The 19,648-nt window shown below is 43.1% G+C and overlaps 2 protein-coding genes across 6 annotated transcripts in view; one reads left to right on the top strand and one right to left on the bottom strand.

Moving 5' to 3' along the window:
• Positions 1 to 19,648, top strand: part of LOC111601116 (collagen alpha-1(XV) chain) — a 58,201-nt gene that overhangs the window by 9,887 nt on the left and 28,666 nt on the right. For 3 of the 5 annotated variants that reach the window (XM_023317566.2, XM_023317565.2, XM_023317564.2), the window contains exons 3-4: positions 3,257 to 3,364; positions 3,668 to 4,206. In XM_023317566.2, coding sequence (XP_023173334.2) covers positions 3,274 to 3,364; positions 3,668 to 4,206 — 630 coding nt within the window. In that variant the 5' untranslated portion in view covers positions 3,257 to 3,273. Of the gene's footprint in view, positions 1 to 3,256; positions 3,365 to 3,667; positions 4,207 to 6,485; positions 6,560 to 11,043; positions 11,317 to 19,648 lie in introns of those variants that run through there. The other 2 variants (XM_023317568.2, XM_023317567.2) reach the window with 1 other exon arrangement.
• LOC115483484 lies at positions 16,677 to 17,772 on the bottom strand. The gene is made up of 2 exons (XM_030225683.1): positions 17,399 to 17,772; positions 16,677 to 17,349 (listed from the first exon to the last, which is right to left on the bottom strand). Exons 1-2 carry the CDS (start codon positions 17,645 to 17,647, stop codon positions 16,879 to 16,881), a joined length of 720 nt encoding a protein of 239 aa, XP_030081543.1. The 5' UTR covers positions 17,648 to 17,772; the 3' UTR covers positions 16,677 to 16,878.

The raw sequence follows: 19,648 nt of genomic DNA, 5'->3' as shown, positions 1-19,648 counted from the left end.
TGACCATATCAAATTGCAGTTTTGTCTTTGTTTTGTATGTTTTGTATGTATCTTTAAGTTGGCATGCAACAGTTTGGATATGAGCTTGGGTCTGTCTCCATATGCGGGTTAATGATCCGATCGGGATGTCGCAACAACTCGTTTCGCTGCACTCGCTACACAGTCGGCTATTGGCCGGCTTAGGGCCGTTTTATTTATGCAAAGCTCTTTGGAAAATATTGCCACCTTGAATGGAGGCACTTAAATTGTTAACATGCAAAACAGCCAGCCGAGCATGTGCCAAGTGACAAACTTGTTGATGTGTGTGCGTGTGTTGTGTGTTGTGTGTTGTGTAGGCCTTTAGAAACAAAAGCGAAAACAAATAAAGTCAAATTTGGCATGCAAATCCTTTAAATCAAATAGAACAAATTGCGGGCGGGTGGCATTAAAAAAAGAAGGAAATAAAAACAGGGAACAATAAACGTTGACAAGGCGTCGAGCGGAATGACAGCGCAGTTTTTGGCACCCCTGACGCTGCGTTTAGCTTAGCCCCAACCCCAAAAAGATATTCACCCTCGCAAGCAGCTGTTGCTTTTGCTGCTGCTGTTGCTGCTGCTGCTATTGCTGCTGCTGCTGATGGGGCAAGTACAATAAATTGGAAAATATAAAATCAACAGAGCTAATAGTTCACTTAGAGACAACAACTCAACGCCGCAGACGTCGACTTAGGGTGGGGTTGCTTGGTTTGACATAGTGGCACACATTTGCCCGCCACCTCCCCCACCTATACACAAACACACACACACGCACTGACTGTTAGCCACGCCGGGTGTGTGTGTCCGGAGCCCTTTCATATGGCCCGTAGTCACATTGAGCCGATTTACTATTGAAAATAAAATTTTATTCGATTTTCTTTTTGCTCGCCTTTGCCTCCCTCTCGCCACATTTGACAGTCTTCTTCTTCCTCTTTCCCCTCTGCTTCTTGTTCGTCAGTGCCTGCCTGGAAGCGTGCAACGCTCTGACGACTTTTGGATTTGATGTGAAAGTGCGTAGCTTTTTACGACTTTCAGTTTCCGATTTGTTTCCATTACAATATATATGCGTTTCGGGCGCTTTGGAATCATCTATTTTGATTTTGATTCTGATTTTGATTTTGATTTCAGGCAGTTTGTTTCGGATTTTCAATCAAATTTGGCTGCTTATTAGTTTGACGCTTCGCATATGGCTGAGCATAAATCAAATGCATTAAAAAATGCACGCACAATGAATCAGAAATTTACGATTGTGAAATTTGATTATGGTTCCCGTTGTGGGCAATACACCTAACGTGCATTTTTATTATACTGTTGGCGGCATGGGCCACGCCTCCGCAGCTGGAGCGACTGGCTGCTGGGTACTGTGTAGGTTAGGCCCTACTAATCGGCGTTACGTGCGTTCCATTTCAAGCACTCTTCGTACTGTCATCCGAATTCTATTTTGACAGCAAGCGAACTGGCAATTTCGGCGCCTCAAGCATGAGGGCGGACAGGCAGACAGAGAGACAGACAGAATGCATGCCTAGGTGGCCCAAGCCTCGTCTGTGTACTGCATAAATTTTGCCTCATTATAAGAATAATTCAACTGTAGAACTCTTTAAACTTTTCGGCACTCTTCGCCAACAGTCAACAGTCAACATTCAACAGTTCAACAGTCGATTAAAATTCATAAGATGTTCGCCTTGAGAGTGTCAAATTTCTACGTATTCGTTTATATATTTTTTACCCTTTTTAGAGACAAAGATATTAAATAAATATTATTACATAACAGTCATAGCTGTTCCACTTATGTGCTATAGTTGCATAAATTATTTTGTCAATTAGTTTTAAGGGTCAATTAAATGAATTTGTCACTTTCTCACATCTTATTTGTCTCATCTTTATTCAGTTTTAGCTCTTGTCCGATTAAAGTCATGTTGAACATTCCAGAATTGGCATCATCAAAATGTTATAAACACAAATGTGCTCTTAATTAATAGAGTAAGACACTTTTCTTCGCCGCTCTCACAATTGACAGTCATTTGCATAGCCAAACGTAGTGTGTGTGAAAGTGAGGCAGCCACCCCCTCTCTTTTCCTCGTATGTGGACTGTGGGCACTCGTGCGTCGTGAGTGATGGCTGCGTGCCTTTATAGGGTATAGAGCTTGGTGCGCTTGTCATGTCGTGTGCTGCGCTAAACTTGATAAATATTAATTGTTTGCCTTTGTCCAGAGAGACAATTTGAGGTCAGCTACATGCTCATGTGCGCGATGTAGAGCCCATTAATTGCATTAGATTATGCATAGCGAAGGGTTTGGGAACAAGACCGAATTAAATAGGCGCCAAACGCATGCTTCAAGTGTGTTGACAATTTGAATTTGAATATATGCTGCTGCTGCTTTTGTTTGGGAATGTATCATTAAACAAATGAGCCCAGCTCAATACAATGATTTATTAAGTGACCAACTACAATTTTATTTAGCTGTTCGGTTGACAAATTTTGTTTACGAGCAATTTGTTGCTCGATCTCTGACATTTCCACAGAGTTACATCCACATGAACCCAGTTGCCAGCTGCCAGCTGCCAGCCAGGGTGTGTCTATCAAACTCGTCGCCCAAATCTTAGCTTAAGAAATATAAATAGCGATCTCACAATTCGGCGATCAGCACCACATCTAATTGTCATTAATCTCGACAAGCCATTGGCTTGCCTGAGCCATTGTCTGTCGCATATACAAGTTGTCTCGTGTGCAGCAGTGACGCATTAAGTTGTTTGCTTGAGAGAGACCACAAAATTGTGTGGCTTCGGGCTGGGTGCCTGCGGTTGCAGGCAGTTGGTGGGGTTTGGTAGCGATGGGCTGTGCGCACAGGTGTGGTTGACAGTGAGGCATCGTCCACCCACAATTCTTAATTGCAAGCAAGTCTGCAGACCCGCAACTTAGCACGTGACCGCTGCAGGGGGTCTCCACTGTGAGTTAACGGTCTCGTATTACCAATGATTGCGGCTCGTAGATGAAGTGTCTGTGGTTGTTGCTTAAATTTCCCGCACAGGTGCGGGTATCTCACTAAAGTGTCGAAGTTGCTTGTTATAATAAGGAGTATTATTTTTAATCATGGATAATTATTTAGAGTTTTGGTTCACAAGTTTATAGTTGATATCTTCATTCTTGACTTATATAATAATAATTCAAAGAAATATAGTAATCATTTCTAGAATTTATTGTCTTTTTACTAACCCACTTCAACTTTAAACTCTCTTCGCAGCAATAAATCAGTTTGAAATGCGTTCGCTTCCGTTCATCGCAGCGCTCGTGCTGCTGTGTCTGGTTCCGGTTCGTGATTCCCTTGAACTAGTGGGCCAATCCATTAAAGGTGAGTGTGTTTACCAATGCTGTATTGTTTTATGATATTTGCTTTTCGTATTGCTTCTTAATGGTGTAGTTGAGCCTAATTGTTTATTTGATGTCAACAGCAATCAGAGTCAATAAATCCAACAAATTCAAATTGCTGCGAACATGCGTTGCCCGCTTTTGAGCTGCTCTAGAGCAGACAGTGTGAGCAAGTTTTTCATTGCATACTTTTGGGCGGGCATTAATTATATATAATTAAAATTATACTTGAGATAAAACACAACTCAATATGGTTTTTATTTACTTGAATTTCTTTTTATACCAGATGAAATGGGTGAACATATGCTCACGGATATCATGTACGACAATCAATACACGGGCATTGACTTTGTCAATGCTGACGATGGTTACCCGGCCTTCAAGTTACTTGCGAGTGCAAATGTGAAGTCGCCATCGACTCTGATGCTGCCAGAAAAGCTCTACGAATTTGCCATACTGGTCAAATATCGGCTGAACTCGCTAAAGGGCGGCTATCTATTCAGCGTTGTTGATTCCCAGGAGACGGTGCTGCAGCTTGGCGTTCACCTGTCGCCGGTTGTCAAGAACAGCTACAATGTGACGCTCGTTTACGGGCAGGCCGACATTCCGGCGGGTCGGAAACTGGCCACTTTTCCGGTACCCAACGTGCCGGACAAATGGAACTCGATTGCGTTCCAGGTGTACAGTAACAATGTGACTTTCTATTACGACTGCGTACTGCAGAACGCCACGGAGGTGGTGCGAGATCCATTTGAGCTGTCATTCAATAAGACTGCGGTGCTCTTTATTGGCCAGGCAGGTTCCGTATTCCATGGCCACTTCGAGGTAAGTTCTGGCGGCGGCCAATTTGCTTTCATCTAATAATTATTGCAACAGCAGACGTCAAACGGCGGCACACATGTCTCTTCAATGCAGCGGGGCTACCCATTGGGTAATGGGGAACGTTTTGGGTGAAGGTTTTGGGAAATTAAAGAGCAACACATTAAAAAACAGACCATATGTCTTACTCGTATCAATTTGTACTTGAATGCTTGTGCAACGAGCTGTACGTACTCATAAAAAGACGCGTGAGTACTCATTCAATTGTCTGCAAGTGGCTGCTTGAACCATTCAAACATTCAACCACCAACGGCTCTGTTGAAGACGAAAATAGCTGCAGAGCTTTTCAACACACCTGATAGCAAACGTTTTCACCACCGCACCCTTATAGGGCGCCAATTTGCCACATGGCGGCCAAATTGGGAGACAACTCAGACTCAGTGCTCAGTTGGCTTCACTCAGTTGGCGCAGTTTCGCTCAACCGAAAGGTACTCAAACTCGTATTACGTATACGCCGAGTTTAATTCAAGGCTCACAGTGCGCTCTCAGCTTTATTCAGCGCCTGTAAGGACGAAGTGTTGCTTAGCACGAGTGAAACTGTGTTGTCTGAGGCACGAGTTGAGCGGCATCCAGTTGGTCCTGTGTGTTTGTGTGCCCTTGTGTGCGCCATGTTGCTGTGATTTGGCTTACGTTGGGCCTGGCCGAGACGAGTGCGTTTACCTTTCAGTCGCGTTCGGTGCCGCAAACAGTTAACATGTGCGTACGGCAAAGACGGCACAGCACTAATATTTCCATACTGCCACAGAACGCTGAAGTCGCGCTCTGACTCGGTGCCTCCTGTCGTACACATCGTACACGTTGTCGGTGTCGGTGTCGGTGTCGTTGTCGTTGTCGTTGCCGTTGTCGTCCTCATACTCAGCGTAAGCGGCTCGGCGCTGTCGTCGTATCGTGAAGCGTAAGCGGCTATGTGTGAGCCAGGCGTAAATGAAGCCATTGTGCGAGTTTAGCCGCAAAAAACGAAAGTGATTTATGCCTAAATGAAATATGTTTGCATAATATTCAAGTGAACCGAGACGTGAAACGCGTAATGTGAACTCAAACCAAGACCCAACGGAGTCGAGTCAATTAAAATTCAATTATGCGATCAAAGATGAAGGAAAGATGGCGCAAACGTTTGAAATTGCGACCACTCACCTAGCTGCCAATTCTATTGGTATTGGTAGTATCAGTGTCACTAACACTCACAGTAACAGTCACAGTAGTAGTAGCAGTGCTCGCCAAGAACATATCAAGCTAAACACATCACATATCATACAACATTCCTGGCCACATTCGTGCCGGTGATTGTTGCGCGTGTCGTTTGCAAATCGCGTGCAGTGGACTAAACGCCTGGCCAGATTTTCTGCAAAATTAATAAACGTGATGGTCGAGTATTACCTATAGCGTTCAAATTATCCAACATATCCAAAGGCAACTCCCAGCCAGCCCCCTCTGATCGCCGCGCCGGCTAGGTAAATAAAGAGTTCCGTAAAAAAAAATAAAAAACTAAACAGAAAACACAAATTTGTTTGCCCACTGAGCAAATATTTACAATTAGTTTGGCTGGCAGGCTCGCGGCTTTTCTGCTCCTGTTGCAGTTGTTCTTGTTATTATTATTGTTGTTGTTCTTGTTATTTTGTTTGCTCGTTGTTGTTGGGCTCCTTTTCGTGTCCGTCGCCGTGTCGAGCGTGTGAAATTTGCGAAAACTTTTCGTGTGAAGCAGAAACAGAGTCGGTTCAACTTGAAGATGAAATATTTAAAACCCACAACTTTTCGCTATAGCCACTGCCACTGCCATTGCCTAGATCCCGCCGCCCCCGCGTCCGCCCTCAGTGAATTTGTTCAAATGAAAATCAATCAATTGCACAACGTAAAAATGCATGTGGTGTGAAAACGAGAAAAATTGATTGCGCGCAGCGGGAGCCAACGGCTGGTTGTCCAGTTAACAAACGCCAGTTGCCGCAACTGTTGAGCACAGATACTGAAACGCATTCGGCAATTCGTTTTTGCTTAAATAAAAAACAAATAAAGACATTCGCTGTCATTTGTAATTACAAATGATTTCCCACAAGTGCATAACTTGAACGTAATAAAAGAAACAACAAAGGCGAGAAGTGTAACCCAAAAAAATATAATAAAATAAAGTTTTTTGGTTTTGTTTTTTTTAACTAACTATATGTAATTAAATTATCTGTGATTTTGTCAACATATTCAATATTATCAACGCATACATATTTACGAGAAGAAAACATATACATAAATAGATTGTCGCGTTCATATCGTTTAGTTAAAGCTGACTTTTAACTCACTCAGCTCCGAGGTAAATACATGCATAAATTAATATATCTTATATATATATATACATATGTATATCTGTATATATAGTAGGCACTCTGCTGGCATTAGTGGTACAATGGGCCACACAAATGGTTTGAATGTCGCAGGCTGTTGCCTATCAAATTGAGCATTGGCTGCGCATAAATTATGACAAGCTAGGAGCAGGCGGGGGTTGTTGGGGGAAGTAGGAGCCAGAGAGCCGGAGCGTAGGCGGAGGCAGCGGCTTTCTATATTGGCTGAGCCTTATTCGCGTTGGCCCAAATCAAAGGCAAACTCATTAAGGCAGCCTACTGCAACAACAGCCATGAATAACCAGCACAAACACTAACACACGCACACATATGCATATTAAAAGAGCGCTATGTGTGTGTGGGTGTGTGCGTATGGGTATAATATTGTGTATACGTAGATTTTTGTGCGCTAGCTCGCTCGCCGGCTTGCCTGCTTGCCTGCCTGCCTGACTGCCTTTGTCTTTAGTGTTCCGGTGTTCCGGCCGCTAGGTAAAGAAATATACATTTTATTTATTAAATAAAAGGCCTTTTAAATGTCTGCATTGTTACAAAAGACATTTTCTTTTACTTACTCTGGCCTCTGGGCTCTGGCATCCCGATATAAGGTTAACAGCTGCACAAAAGATAACCCGAGCTATTGATGACATCACACAGCCCTCTGCCTATATAGGCCAGATGTTTAATATTTCAAACATAGCTGAGTCCTTTGACTAACTCGACTACTTTTGCGGTAGCCGAAGGCTCTGCCTTTTAATTGTGGCCACACGTGTGTTCGCCTCCCTTTTCAAAAAAAAAAAAAAGAAAAGTGGAATTCAATTGAAATTCGAATTTTGGGCATTTTCAGCTTTTGCTGTGCAGCCAGTGCGTGCATTTAATTAAATGGTATAACGCATGTGACATAAAATATCAACAACAACAACAGCAGGAAAAGTAACAAAAATCCAGGACTTTAAATGGTATATATATATGGGTTTCTCTGTGGGGTTTAGTTCGACTCGTGTTGAAGAGTGGCAACAAGCTTGAATACATAAATATGTATGTAGTCATAAATTATCATAGTTGAATAGGGCGTGCTCTCTCTCTCTCTCTCTTTTTCTCCTGTCTCTTTCTGTCTCTCTCTAGCTTTCTCTGCCTGTTTGACGCACATTTAAATATCAGAATTTGATTGTGTGTTCAGCTGGCTTTATTTGTTGCCGTAGTTTGTTAACACCGCTTGCTTACATGCCTGCCCCTGAAAACATGCTTTATTTCCAGTAATGTGTAATTTTGATTTGCAAATTTATCAATTTAGCATCATAATACAATATTTTGACCCGTTCTGTTGACACAATTTAAAATTCAATTTAAAATGTTTATTTACACATTCAGCCAAATTGCCGCCCACAATAAGTTGTTTTCTATTAACCGCGATTGTGTTTTGAAATTAGTTTTCACTAAGCCATTGTCTACAAATATAAATACGTGAGCACAAGCAATGCCACCGGTTTCAATTATATAAATGCAAATCATCTGCAGAGCTCTTTAAATGCACTTTTAATCACCTCACTCAGTGCGCTGTTCTTTGCGATTTTCAATGCTTTAAAACGTTTCGCTTGAGCAATTCGACAGAATAACTTTCTGTTCTCACGCTTAAGCGTGATTCCTTTTGGTTTCTTTCTCTGTCTACTTTTTTGCGAAATATTTAGTTTGGCTTATTTTCAGACTGATATTTCATGAAATTTTTAAATTTTACTTTTGACTTCATGTAGATTTTTTAAAATTGATTCTCACTTTCATCGCTTTAGTCCGTACGTGTTGAAGATTAATATGCCCAGAGTTTTTGTATGCAATAATGTACGTTTTATTGCTGATAAGGCTGCAGCTCGTTAAATTTAAATACAATGCTTATTTTATGGCCAGCTCTGTGATTTGTGGGCAGAATTACTCACAATGAAGAAAATGGTCAGCCAACTAAAAAGTGCTTCCGTGAGAAATTTAAACCAATCAAAAAGTCAGGAAAATAAACTATTTTATGATTCTATGGCTGCTGCCCGATTGGGGCCTTTAAGCAAGGGAACAAGCAGCCGTTACCGAAACCCAACACCAATAAAGATAAATTATGCAAACGCTGGATTTTAATTATACGACTAGTGAAGCGGCCCACGAACGCCCCACTCGCCCACTTGCCCACGCGCCCGCTTGCTATAATGGCAGGGAAATGCGCTCGACTAGTTGGCTTCTTATTAATTTAACCAGCTCTTTATGCGTCCTTTGGATCGTCCACGCACAGACACACTCACCGACGCACTTACACACATGCCTAGTGACACATTGAGTCACATGTGGAATGGGTTCTGGGGGCAATTGTCAAACAGTAGGCAAAGGAGCTGCTATCGATCAAACTTGGCCAAGTCAACTCAAGTCTGGTCCGTGACAAGGATGGGGCTGCTTAGACATTCCTTCTGGTGACATTTTATTGTGCTTGCTTCTTATTAAGGATGCATGTGTGACACATGTTTAACCCCTGCTCAGTTGGAACATCAGTTAGTCATTGTTACTTAGGCTTTGAATCAGACAAAGGCATGCCAAATGAAATTATCTAAGCCGGAAGTCTCACTCCCTTTCTGTGTGTCTGCTGTTTATTAAAAATAACATGTCAAAATGTAGAAAAGAAAACCGCACAGCGATGAATAGACATAAAGCACACACAAGCCACATGCCACATGCGTATATGTGTGTGTGTGTGTGAGTGAGTGAATGGATAAGGTTAGCCTTTTTAAACATGTCAGCCCATTATCTTCATTAGGCGTTAACGTTTTGGCTAACAAACCGAGGCGAAAAGGTCCTGCAGCGCACTTCCCTTTGTGCAATATTATTATTGTTGGTTAAATTATGCATTCAACGGCTTACGATTCGGCTACCATGACAACTTCAAAAGTCATTACTCATTTTGGCGTACTTAATTTGCAAGTAGATATGAAATTCCTTATCGGCCCCCAAACACAGCCCCGCAGGCAGCTACTTCTTTTTGTTTTCCTGGTTTTTATTTTTTGTATGGCACAAGTTTTGCCCCTTTTCATTACGCGGCCAAAAACGCAGTCGAAAAAGTCCAAGTAGGTAATTTCATTAGGAAACTTGAGCCGTGTCAAACTTTAAGCTTAAACTGCTGCGCCTGCTCTCGTGCTGGAGCGCTGAGGCAGCAGCAGCGGCCGTAGAATTTTAATGCTGCGTGAAGAGCGCCGCTGAGGCTGAGAGCAGAGGGAAGGGCATAGGCTAAGGCAAAGGCAAAAGCAGAGGCAAAGGCAGCTCCACTCTCGAGACTCGACTCTTGGGCGCATAAAAAAAGTTTCTTTTTGGCTTTCTTTTTTGGGCACACACAAAAAAGTTTGTTTTACACCACTGACTCAACCGTTGACTCAATAACTGCCTGTCGTTTTAGAGTGGGGCGAGTGCGAGTGTGTTGGTGTGCAGGTGAGCAGGCGTGGCTGGGCCGGCAGGTGAGCGCGTCTGTTTGTTTGGACCGCGCTGCTGCTGCTGCTGGTAGACAGACACGATTATCGTAATTATGCGCTGACTGTAGCATACTTTTGTGCGCGCTGAGCCCAGCGCTTAACTGCTCGCTCAATGCACGCGTGTGGGTGTGCGTGTGTATGTGTGTGTGTGTTAAAGGATACTTTTGTGTGTGTTGTGCGCCAACTTTTACCGCAATTATGTAGGTTGCAAAGTTGGCGCTCGTTTTTTATTTCATTTTCGGGGCGCTCAAGGACACGCCCGCAGCCCCATCGCATTCGCCTTTCGCCCACCACAGGCATTTTGCTTATGCCTTTATGCGCTCTAAATAAAAGCCGAGACATCTTTAGCATGTGGCCAAATCTAGGCAACGCATTTTGTAGCTCGGCTCTTACACATTTCGCTTGCCATGACGTGGCTATAATTCAATATTTTCTCAAATAAACTTGTTGGCAGCTTAACTTTTCATAAAGTTTCACTTTTTTGTATAATGTTGCCTTTTATTTTTTTAGCCATCTCTTTGGTGGCGAAAATCGGTAAGAAAATGCTGACAAGCGAGCAAAATTAGAGTGGGAGAGAGTGAGAGGGACACGCATGTATATATAGAGAGGGGGAGAGAGGGAGAGGGAAATTAAATAAAACGTGTTATATTTGTTGCGTTCAGAGGAAGTGCCAGTTCCAGTGCCAGTGCCAGTGCCAGTGCCACTGCGAATGGCTGAGAAGAAGCTGATATGGGCATTTGAGAGGAGCGCGTGTGCTGCGAAAACGCTTGGCAAGGTTAATACGTGCCACAAAAGCCATTAGGTAGCCCTTAGAGGCTCTGCAGTCAGCAGCAGCCACCCAAGGGTCAAATACATTCAAGCCGTCAACATAGCATTCAACCCATTTGTATGTGGCCCAACCAGCAGCAACAATAACAAGCCACATCCAATTAATATGCCAATTCATACATCTTTTTTTGTTCCAGGCAATCGAGTGTGTGTGCGTGAGCGTGTGTGTGTGGCATACCCGAGCTGATTTCTAGTGAGCTAAGTGTTAAAGTGTTACCGTTTTGAGCGCGTGTGTGTGTGTAAATATCCAAATTGAAAACATGGCAATGGTCATTTCAACGCGCGCGAAACTCGTTATAACCGCGTTAATACTTTTCTTCCTGCTCGGCATTGTCCTCGTGACCGGCTCGACGAAGGGTTGGTTCAACCCCAATCGTTTCAACGGCGAGCGTGTGGCAGCCAGGATACAGGTAACTAAACAAAAAAAAAACACAAATAATAATCAACAAGTTTCGGGTCTGCTCTTCATATCAAATGGCATATCATCAGGTTTAAAAACTTGCCAATTAATTATAATTACGACTCGTCTCGGCAACAACAACTATAAAGCTTGCGGCTGCAATTTATGAGTTTTATTTTCAGCTCACAGTTTTAGTCGTTGTCATAGTAGCAGCTGCTAAACTGTGTAATTTGTAATACGTAATACGTAATACGTGTAATGTGTAATTTGTAATGCTAAATGCTTCATTTCCTGCTGCTGCTCCTACTTGAAATGCAAACAAATGTCTTCAGTGCGAGGGAGGCGAGGGTGCGTGGGGTCGCAGCTTATGCGGCCCCAACACGCACACACATCGTCAACCAGAGGCCACAAAATGCTTAGACTTGCTTTTAAATACTCTACCAGACCCGCTGAGCAAATAAAATAAAAAAAAAAAACTAGAATACATTCCTGCACTACACGAAAGCAAATAAAGTTTATTGTGACAAATGTTTCATGACAGCCAGCCATTTTGTTGCTGTCCACATGTGTCATATGTAGCAGCATGCCCGTGTATGTCTGTGTGTGTGCTCGGGCCAAAGGCATGCGGCTTGACTTGACCAGGTGAGTTAATGTCATGTCAGTGTGTGTCGTGTGTCTGCGAGTGTGTGCAAAGGTATAAATTAAAAAAGAAACTATTGTAATTATCAGAAAACATTAGAAGCGCTTGTTGTCCTTAGTCCTGTGACACAAGATAAATCGACGAAACGGACAAGGTTGTTGTTAGCGAGCGGCAAGTGGGCTTCGAAATAGAATTGCTAAGTGGGCTCTATGCTAAGTATAGAAACAGTTTTTATAATGTTAAATTTGCTTAAAATATTCACTTATATATCAAATGACTTTTTGAATCAATAAACATTAAACAGGTTACTCAAGCGAACTAGAGATAATTATAAATTTGGAAATACTTTTGCATGTTGTATAAGCAGTAGTAAATGGGTTTGGTTTAAGTTCTACATACAGTGCGTATACGTAATATGAGCTTTCGACTGTTTTGCGGGTTCTGATTAGTATATCCGTTGGTGTGTGGGTGTGCATGTGTGTGAAGATTAACAGGTGGATTGTTGTTACACACAAAAGCCCACTCAAGTGGTATTTTAATGGCCTCGCATCGCAGGCCTAGCGCGCGTGCTTGTGAGTGTGTGTGTGTGCGTAGGTGTGTAGCTGTATTCAAAATTTGATACTTGAACAACATTTTGGAGGATTACAATTAAGATGAAAAAGAAATTATTTAAACTTTCTAATAAGCTCTTTACTCCTGTAACTTGATGGGTTTTAAATGTAAGCTCTTAGCTATTGAGTTGAATAGAAACGAATTGCAGTTAATCCAGGTCGATAACAAGTTCTTTGGATGTGAGTATAAGCATACACCCGTTTGATGTGGACACCGCCCATTGTTTACACCTCTTGGCAGGTAGCAAAGAAAGTGAATCAACGCCGTCGCGTCGTCTGCTAATACCTGCATAATTGTTGTGCTAATTTTGCCAGCACGCCCAGTTAATGTTTCTATTGACACCAGCCGTGGGACGCGGGTGCTGTTTGCGGAGACCGGTCATTTAGGTAGTTACAGTAAACTACTGCTACAGTGTGCACTGCTTTGACATTGTTTACGCTTACTTATGGGCTTGGTTGCCTTTGCCGTGGAGCGACCGCCGGCGTAGTCTGCATGGTGATTAAACTAATTTAATGCAGCTACAAACCGCAACAGCAACGACAACAAGCCCGGCCCGGTAGAGGGAAAAGAAAAAGCATTTAAAACATTCAAAGTGTCGCATGAGAAGGACGTTCAAGTCGGAGCCAAACGACAGCCGTTAACGAGCTGACTTCGATAGACGTTACCTTTGCCCTGCCCCTGACCCCAGCTCGTTTTCACTTGCTGCAGACGAATGTGTGGCAAAGTAGCAACTGGCAAGTGGCGAAAAAAAGCAAAAACAAAAATAGAACGAAACAAAGTTTAGCAATAAAAATCTAAATAAAAGCCCGAGTACTGCCAGCGACATGGCGCGGCTGCTAATAAAGTCATTGCTGCATGCTGCCAGGATGGTGCCCCTCCCTCCAAGCGCCCTCACCCTCACCCTGACCCTGCCAATGGGCACGCTAAGGGGCGTCGGTAGCGAGTTCATTAGCAGCAGCTAACATTACAAAGCCTTAGCGCGTTTCAACTGCTCTTGTTGTTGTTGTTGTTGTTGCTGCCGTCTCAGTTGTTGTTGTTGTCCCCCTAGTTTTTCGCACAGTTGCCACAGCCGCTGTTAATTATAGCTGAAACTCGAGGTGAACGCGCGAGGTAGGGGCTAGCGTGCAGCGTCCCTTACTGGAAATTTATAAAAGTTACACGTAGATTGACAGGCAATTTGTTATTGTATTATATTGAGGCGGTTATTTGGCTGCCGCAACTAGCTCTATTGACTGAGTGTAAATGGTAGCGAGTGGCTTCACGTGTGTGTGCGTGTGTGCTTTATACGTGTGTGGCCTGCGGTTTAGCTGTGTGGTTTTTGCAGCAGCGCCAACAATAACAACCACTATTACTACAATAAGCGGCAGCAGCAACAACAACAATAATAATAACAACAATAACAACAACAACGACAACAACAAGTCCTGGCCGTATTCATTAGTGGCCAATTAACCAAAAGCGAATTTTATCCAAAAAGGCAATTATTGTAAATGCGTCGAATTAGACTGGACTCTTCAACGCCAGCATGACAGTTAGTCACATATATTTATTTATGCATATATGTATATGTATATGGACCGCTATTAGCTGTAACCCAATGCAGGTGCTGCACAACAAAAACAGAATACATTGTGGGACATGACCAATTGGTGGTTATTGAATCTAATTGCTATCGCACAAGTTCATAATTCACACGAACCTAAGCATTAGATTGCTGTGTTGGGCTCGACTATGCGATACCCTGTGACATTCTATCACGATAGCTCAAGAAAGACGCGTGTTTCGCAAAGTGAACATTGTCACGCAACTCCTGGAGCCCTTCATATCGCAACATGGCCCTAAGCCACTCTGAATTGCAAGCGGAAATAGCTGCAAGTCCGACAACACAATTTTCATTAAAATCAAAACGTCGTCCTTAAACTCAGAAACGAGTTGCATTTTAATAATGTCTGATAAGATCAGCAGGTCATGCCAACAAATGCTGCGACTCCAGATTATTTTTGCAATTTGTATAAGAATTTTAAGCTGTTATAATTGAACAACTTAATCAATGCACAATTCTGTAATCTATGTAGGGTAACATTTAGTTGACTTTACCTCTACAAAAGAAGCACACTTTTAACAATTTATTATTAGTTTAGGCAAAATAATTGATTGATTATGAGTGGAGAGTTAGGTCAACCGTAATGTCAGCACAAAAAGATTTAATGCCACAGCGATTCGCTGAGTACGTGTACTTAAAGTTGTGTATTTCGTTTTCATTTTCATTTTATTTTCATTTTCCTTTTTCGTGTGCAATTTGTAGTTAACAAAGGAACTGGGACAAATAAAATGTAATGTCATCGAGATAAGTAGCATGCCCCACTAGAGGATTGTAAAGTATCCAAACTCAATATAGCCGGACATAACTATATTAGTCTGCTACGCCATCTCTCTCTTTCTCTCTTGCCAATCCACACTCTCGGCTGAGTAATAAAAAACGCAAGGAAGCATATTCCATTAGATTTGCAGAGGCATCGTATCGCAAGTTATATATATTTATGAATGTAGTCGCTTTCGTTCGGCTACTCCCGCAGCTGGTAATAAATAATGAAAGTATCAAAATGTGTGCGCCACTGAAACAACATGGGTAACAAAGCGCGCGGAGGTCATGGGATACTCGAGCAAAAGTAAAGAGTTGGCCCCCGAAGTAAACAGCAGAGAACTTTGGCATGTTGCAAGTAGCAAGCAGAAAGTAGCTGGCGCCAACATTCCGACTCGTGCGCACATATTTGTGAATAAACATATGAAAAACTATCTTCTGTTACGTTTATGATAATATTTTATTAAAGCAGGAGTAGCAGAGGGCGCAGTAGTCACAGGAGGGCACGAGGTAGGTCGGCCGGTCTGTTGCGTAAAGGTTAACGTCGGAGTTGGTAAGAGAAGTGATAGGTTACGCACACACACAAACTCATACTAGCTACGCCCACTTATTACCAGACACGCCCCGCCAAACGTTTGTCTATTATGTATTTATCGTGCCACGCACTTGCCACTCCTCCTTCTATACGTCTGCCCACCATTCTGTGTGACATGGCTCGCGGTCACAGCTGTTGCTGCCACCGCGGAGACACTTGATGCCATAGATAGCGCAACTTTGCAGAAGCTACGCTGACTTCTGCGGCTTGGCTGTGATAGGCACAACAAAGTTTTCTGTCAGATGTGCCCGTTCCCTAGAAGCTCTGCTCGTTCGAACTAAACTTGTTGCATTGACAGGCAACTTGTAGTGCAAGTTGCGATGTCGATTTGCTGCTGCCGTGCGTTGCATGTCAAAGATAAGAGCATGTTGCAAGTGAACTTTTGCGACACAGTAGTGGAAGGGAATCACAGGATGTGACTCGAGTGGTTATTTTTGCAAATTGCATGTTACCCAAAGAGCAGTCAGTAAGCGTGCTGACAAGCTGCAACTTCAGCAAACGACGTTCACCAGGCACGAGGTACGACGCACCAGGCCCCACGCACATTGCATCCCCAGCTCAACCTGGCCACAATATAAATAGCACTGATTTGTGCTCACAAATGCGAGCGAGACTTCTACGGGTCTTCAGCTATCTGTAACCGACTGCGACGACTTGCTGGCAGCCCAAAAGTTAAGCCCAACCAACCATACAACCCATTTGTTTATTATGAAAATACAGGCGGTCGGGGTGAGGGCGGCTGGATGTGTGTTTTGCTGCTGCCACTGTTACCGCCGCTGCTGCTGCTGCTGCTGCTGTTGCCCACAAAAACCTTAAACTGATGACACACTTCACGTGGAGGTTTTTTGCCTCCGGCCCGCCCAGCGCCCAGCGCTGAGCGCTCAACGCTCGTCTCTCTGCTGCTGTTTCGTAGCTGCATTTCCGCCTGAATGGCGTTTGTGCTTGAAGCAACTAACTGCCTGAGATGGAGTGAGGCAGAGATTGGCGGTGGGGATGGTACTGTAGCTGTTTGTAGCTATCACAAGTGTGTCACCGAGCGAGGCCCAGCCACGTATGCATGTGTGTGTATGTGTACGCCGTACTTAACGTTTTAAAACTCTACTCCGTACATGGCACACTATATTGACTTTGAAGCATAAAAAGCTTTTCTGGATACTCCAATTCACAGGGGGTGGACTCTTTATTACAACCCTCTCAAATGAAGCCTTCATGTGTATATGCATGTGGCATGTGGCAAGTGGCATGTGTGTTGCTGCTGTTTCTGTTTCTGTGTGTCTGTGTGTGTGTGTTCGTTTTGGTTGACTCGGGCAAGCTAGAACAAAGAAACGGGCTAATAACATCCATCTAACAAAACGAGACAGCTTTACGTGGATATTTCTTTGGCTGGGGAAACGACAGAGGTTTCCTGCTGATCTGACGGACTCTGATCAGACTCAAATAAATTGCAAAAGTCCTCTACAAAGCTCTTCAAGCTAACCATGCGGCGATGCATCTGACTAAAGCTGCGCTCATCGAAGATTTTCAAGCGTATTCGATCCTCCATGTCCTTGGTCTCTGAGGCTCGTTCAAAGTAGTCTTTGCGCTGTGTCAAAAGCTTGCTGCACTTGCGACTGCAGCAGGTCACAAAGGTTACCATATCCTTGATCAAGCTTTGAGCCAAGAGATAACGGTTCAAGATTTTCTGCTTCTCTTCAGCTGGATTTGCCTCGACTTGTTCCTTGGCAGTTTGATGTGGCTTGAAGTTGTCAAAAACAAAGGCTTGAAACTTGACCCCAATGGTTAGCAGCTCATCCGTCATGCCTCTCAAGCTATTTATCATTAGATGCAGCAGACCCTGAAATTTGTATGACAATATAAAGATTCTATACGAATAGATTGCTTACATTCATTTCGGTCATGTAATGCAAGTGCGAATAGATGCTGTAATCTGGCCACCAATCTTCGGCAGCGTCTGTGTCATTTGCAGCCTCCGCCTCAGATACAAAACGCGTGGAGACTATTTTACGCAGATTCTCAATCCGCGGCAGCATCAGCTCCACGATAAGGCTGCGCAACTCGGGATTTACAGATAACATCGAGCGATTCGTAGCGATCTTCTCGATCGGATTACTTTCGATTTTTGTAGGCGGCATTTTGGGTGAATTTATTATGGTTTGCAAATAAATTGAAAATATATAACTATTTACTGAGCCCAATGAACTATTTTTCGATTACGACCCGTATCTGAATTTACACACATCTGTTTACTAAATACAATTGACATAAGCGAAAAAGAAGTTTGATATTATAGTAATGTTCATAGCTAGTGTCTACTGTCTTCGAAAAATGTTTCATTAAAGGTTGTAATCCGTTCGTGAATAATCCACTCAATTATTATTTTTCTTTCATTTCATTTGTCATAAGCTAATTCTTAATTTAATAAAAGATTTCAACAATAGCAAATCAAATCGAAAAACGTCCGTTGGCTGCTGTTTGATTATGTATACGCAACGTTTGCCAAAGTATATGTGTTTGCCATAGGGTTTATAAAACTGTCTGAACGAGCACACGTGCAGGACTCTAATACGCAGATAACGTGTTGGTTTATGCAAAATGCAATGTGCGTTTATGTGTGTGTATGTGTGTGTGTGTGCGAGTGTGTGCATTGCTTGCTTTAAGCTAATTGTTGCTGGCGCTTTTACCAAATGCTGGACGCCATTGTTGCAGTTCCGCTTGCTGCTCCTGGTTTTTTTTCGGCTCTCTTCCCTTGGCTCCGTTGGCATAATCCACGTCTATATGTATATATCTATGTATGTATGTATGTATGTATGTATGTATGTGTGTGTTAGTATTCATTGTTTGTGTTTAAACCACAAACAAAAAAAGAAGAAGAAGAAAAAACCAACAGAGCTCGCAGCTAGACGGGATGAACACAGATGCACAGCCAAACGAAGCGACAGAACTTGGTGACAGTTCTGCCAGGCTGTCGGGTTGGCGGGTCTGTCGAGCAGACAGTGGGGCAGTGGTGCAGCACCGGGGCAGCCTGCAAATATGTTGGTGTAACAACTTTCGAGATTTGTGTCAGCTCGTTTGAGAATTAGTCCTAGGTTTTAGTAAAATTAAAAAAATTCTGTCACTTTGTGTGCCTGGCATTTGCCGTCTCATTGTTCTGCCTTTGCGTCTGCAGCCACAATTATGTATATAGGCACAGACGCCCATACACACACACACACATACACAGACAAGCGCAGACACATCTCCCCATATAGACATGCCTGAATAGACTTATAAATGTGTGAAGAGATTTGGTCTTTTCGGTCTGGGTTTGGGAGCTATCGTCAATTATTTATGCGCCGCAAAATGTGCAAAGTAATTTATTCAGATTATATGCAAGAAACAGGAAGCGAACCAAACAAAATAAAAAGGCAGCCAGCTTCAAATAAAATGAAGATGAAGCCCTTTTCAAACGGCCGCCAAGTGTCCAAAGTCAAGTGCACAAAATTAAGCTCTGCACACCTGCCGGATGCTTGGCGGCATCTACCTCAACTTGGCCGTAAAATTTTATGTTGCTATAATTTAGCTTTAAAATCGCACCACACACCCACTCTCCCCCCACCCAGTCAGCGGAGGAGGAGGTGCGTGTGGACGGACAGCACCTTGGCGCACGCACTTAAACGGAAATAAAATAAAATTACAAAAAAGTGGGCAACTTTTTGACGTAGCGATTGTTATCCTTGCCGCCGCTGCTGCTGCTCCTGTAAACGGCTGACAGAAAGTGATTTAGAAACTATGCCAATGCTGCTCTTGCTGTTGCTGTAGCTGGCCCGCTACAGTTATTCAGGGGCTGCGCTGCGGCGTTGGGGTACTCAGTTTGTCGGCCCGTTGGCAGCCATAAAGCTGAATTTAAATTTGGTATTTTTTGCCGGGTCTCGTTTTCATTTGTGCCGCATAAAATATGCCATTGAAATTTGCAATTGAAATTGAAATGGAAATTGAAGTGCCTTAACAACTCTTGACTTGTAAATAAACGTTTAAGACATAAGAGTGTATTGCAGCTTAAATCAATATAGCAATTGGTTGCACAACTTCACATGTGCCCAGCAGAGAGAGGCTGACTTATTGGCCCGCTTAAAGTTCTGCTTGTCTCTGCCAAT

This window comes from Drosophila hydei, unplaced genomic scaffold, assembly GCF_003285905.1.
Source record: "Drosophila hydei strain 15085-1641.00,03,60 unplaced genomic scaffold, DhydRS2 tig00008135-arrow-pilon, whole genome shotgun sequence".
Lineage (NCBI taxonomy): Eukaryota > Metazoa > Arthropoda > Insecta > Diptera > Drosophilidae > Drosophila > Drosophila hydei.
This window is presented reverse-complemented; position numbering and strand designations above follow the sequence as displayed.

What these genes read in the sequence shown, in the direction of transcription:
- LOC115483484 (XM_030225683.1), bottom strand. Translation starts at nt 17,647, where the DNA reads ATGCCGCCTACAAAAATCGAAAGTAATCCGATCGAGAAGATCGCTACG. An exon ending in ATTACATGACCGAAATGAAT is followed by an intron (nt 17,350 to 17,398) that starts GTAAGCAATCTA and finishes TACAAATTTCAG; the next exon opens with GGTCTGCTGCATCTAATGAT.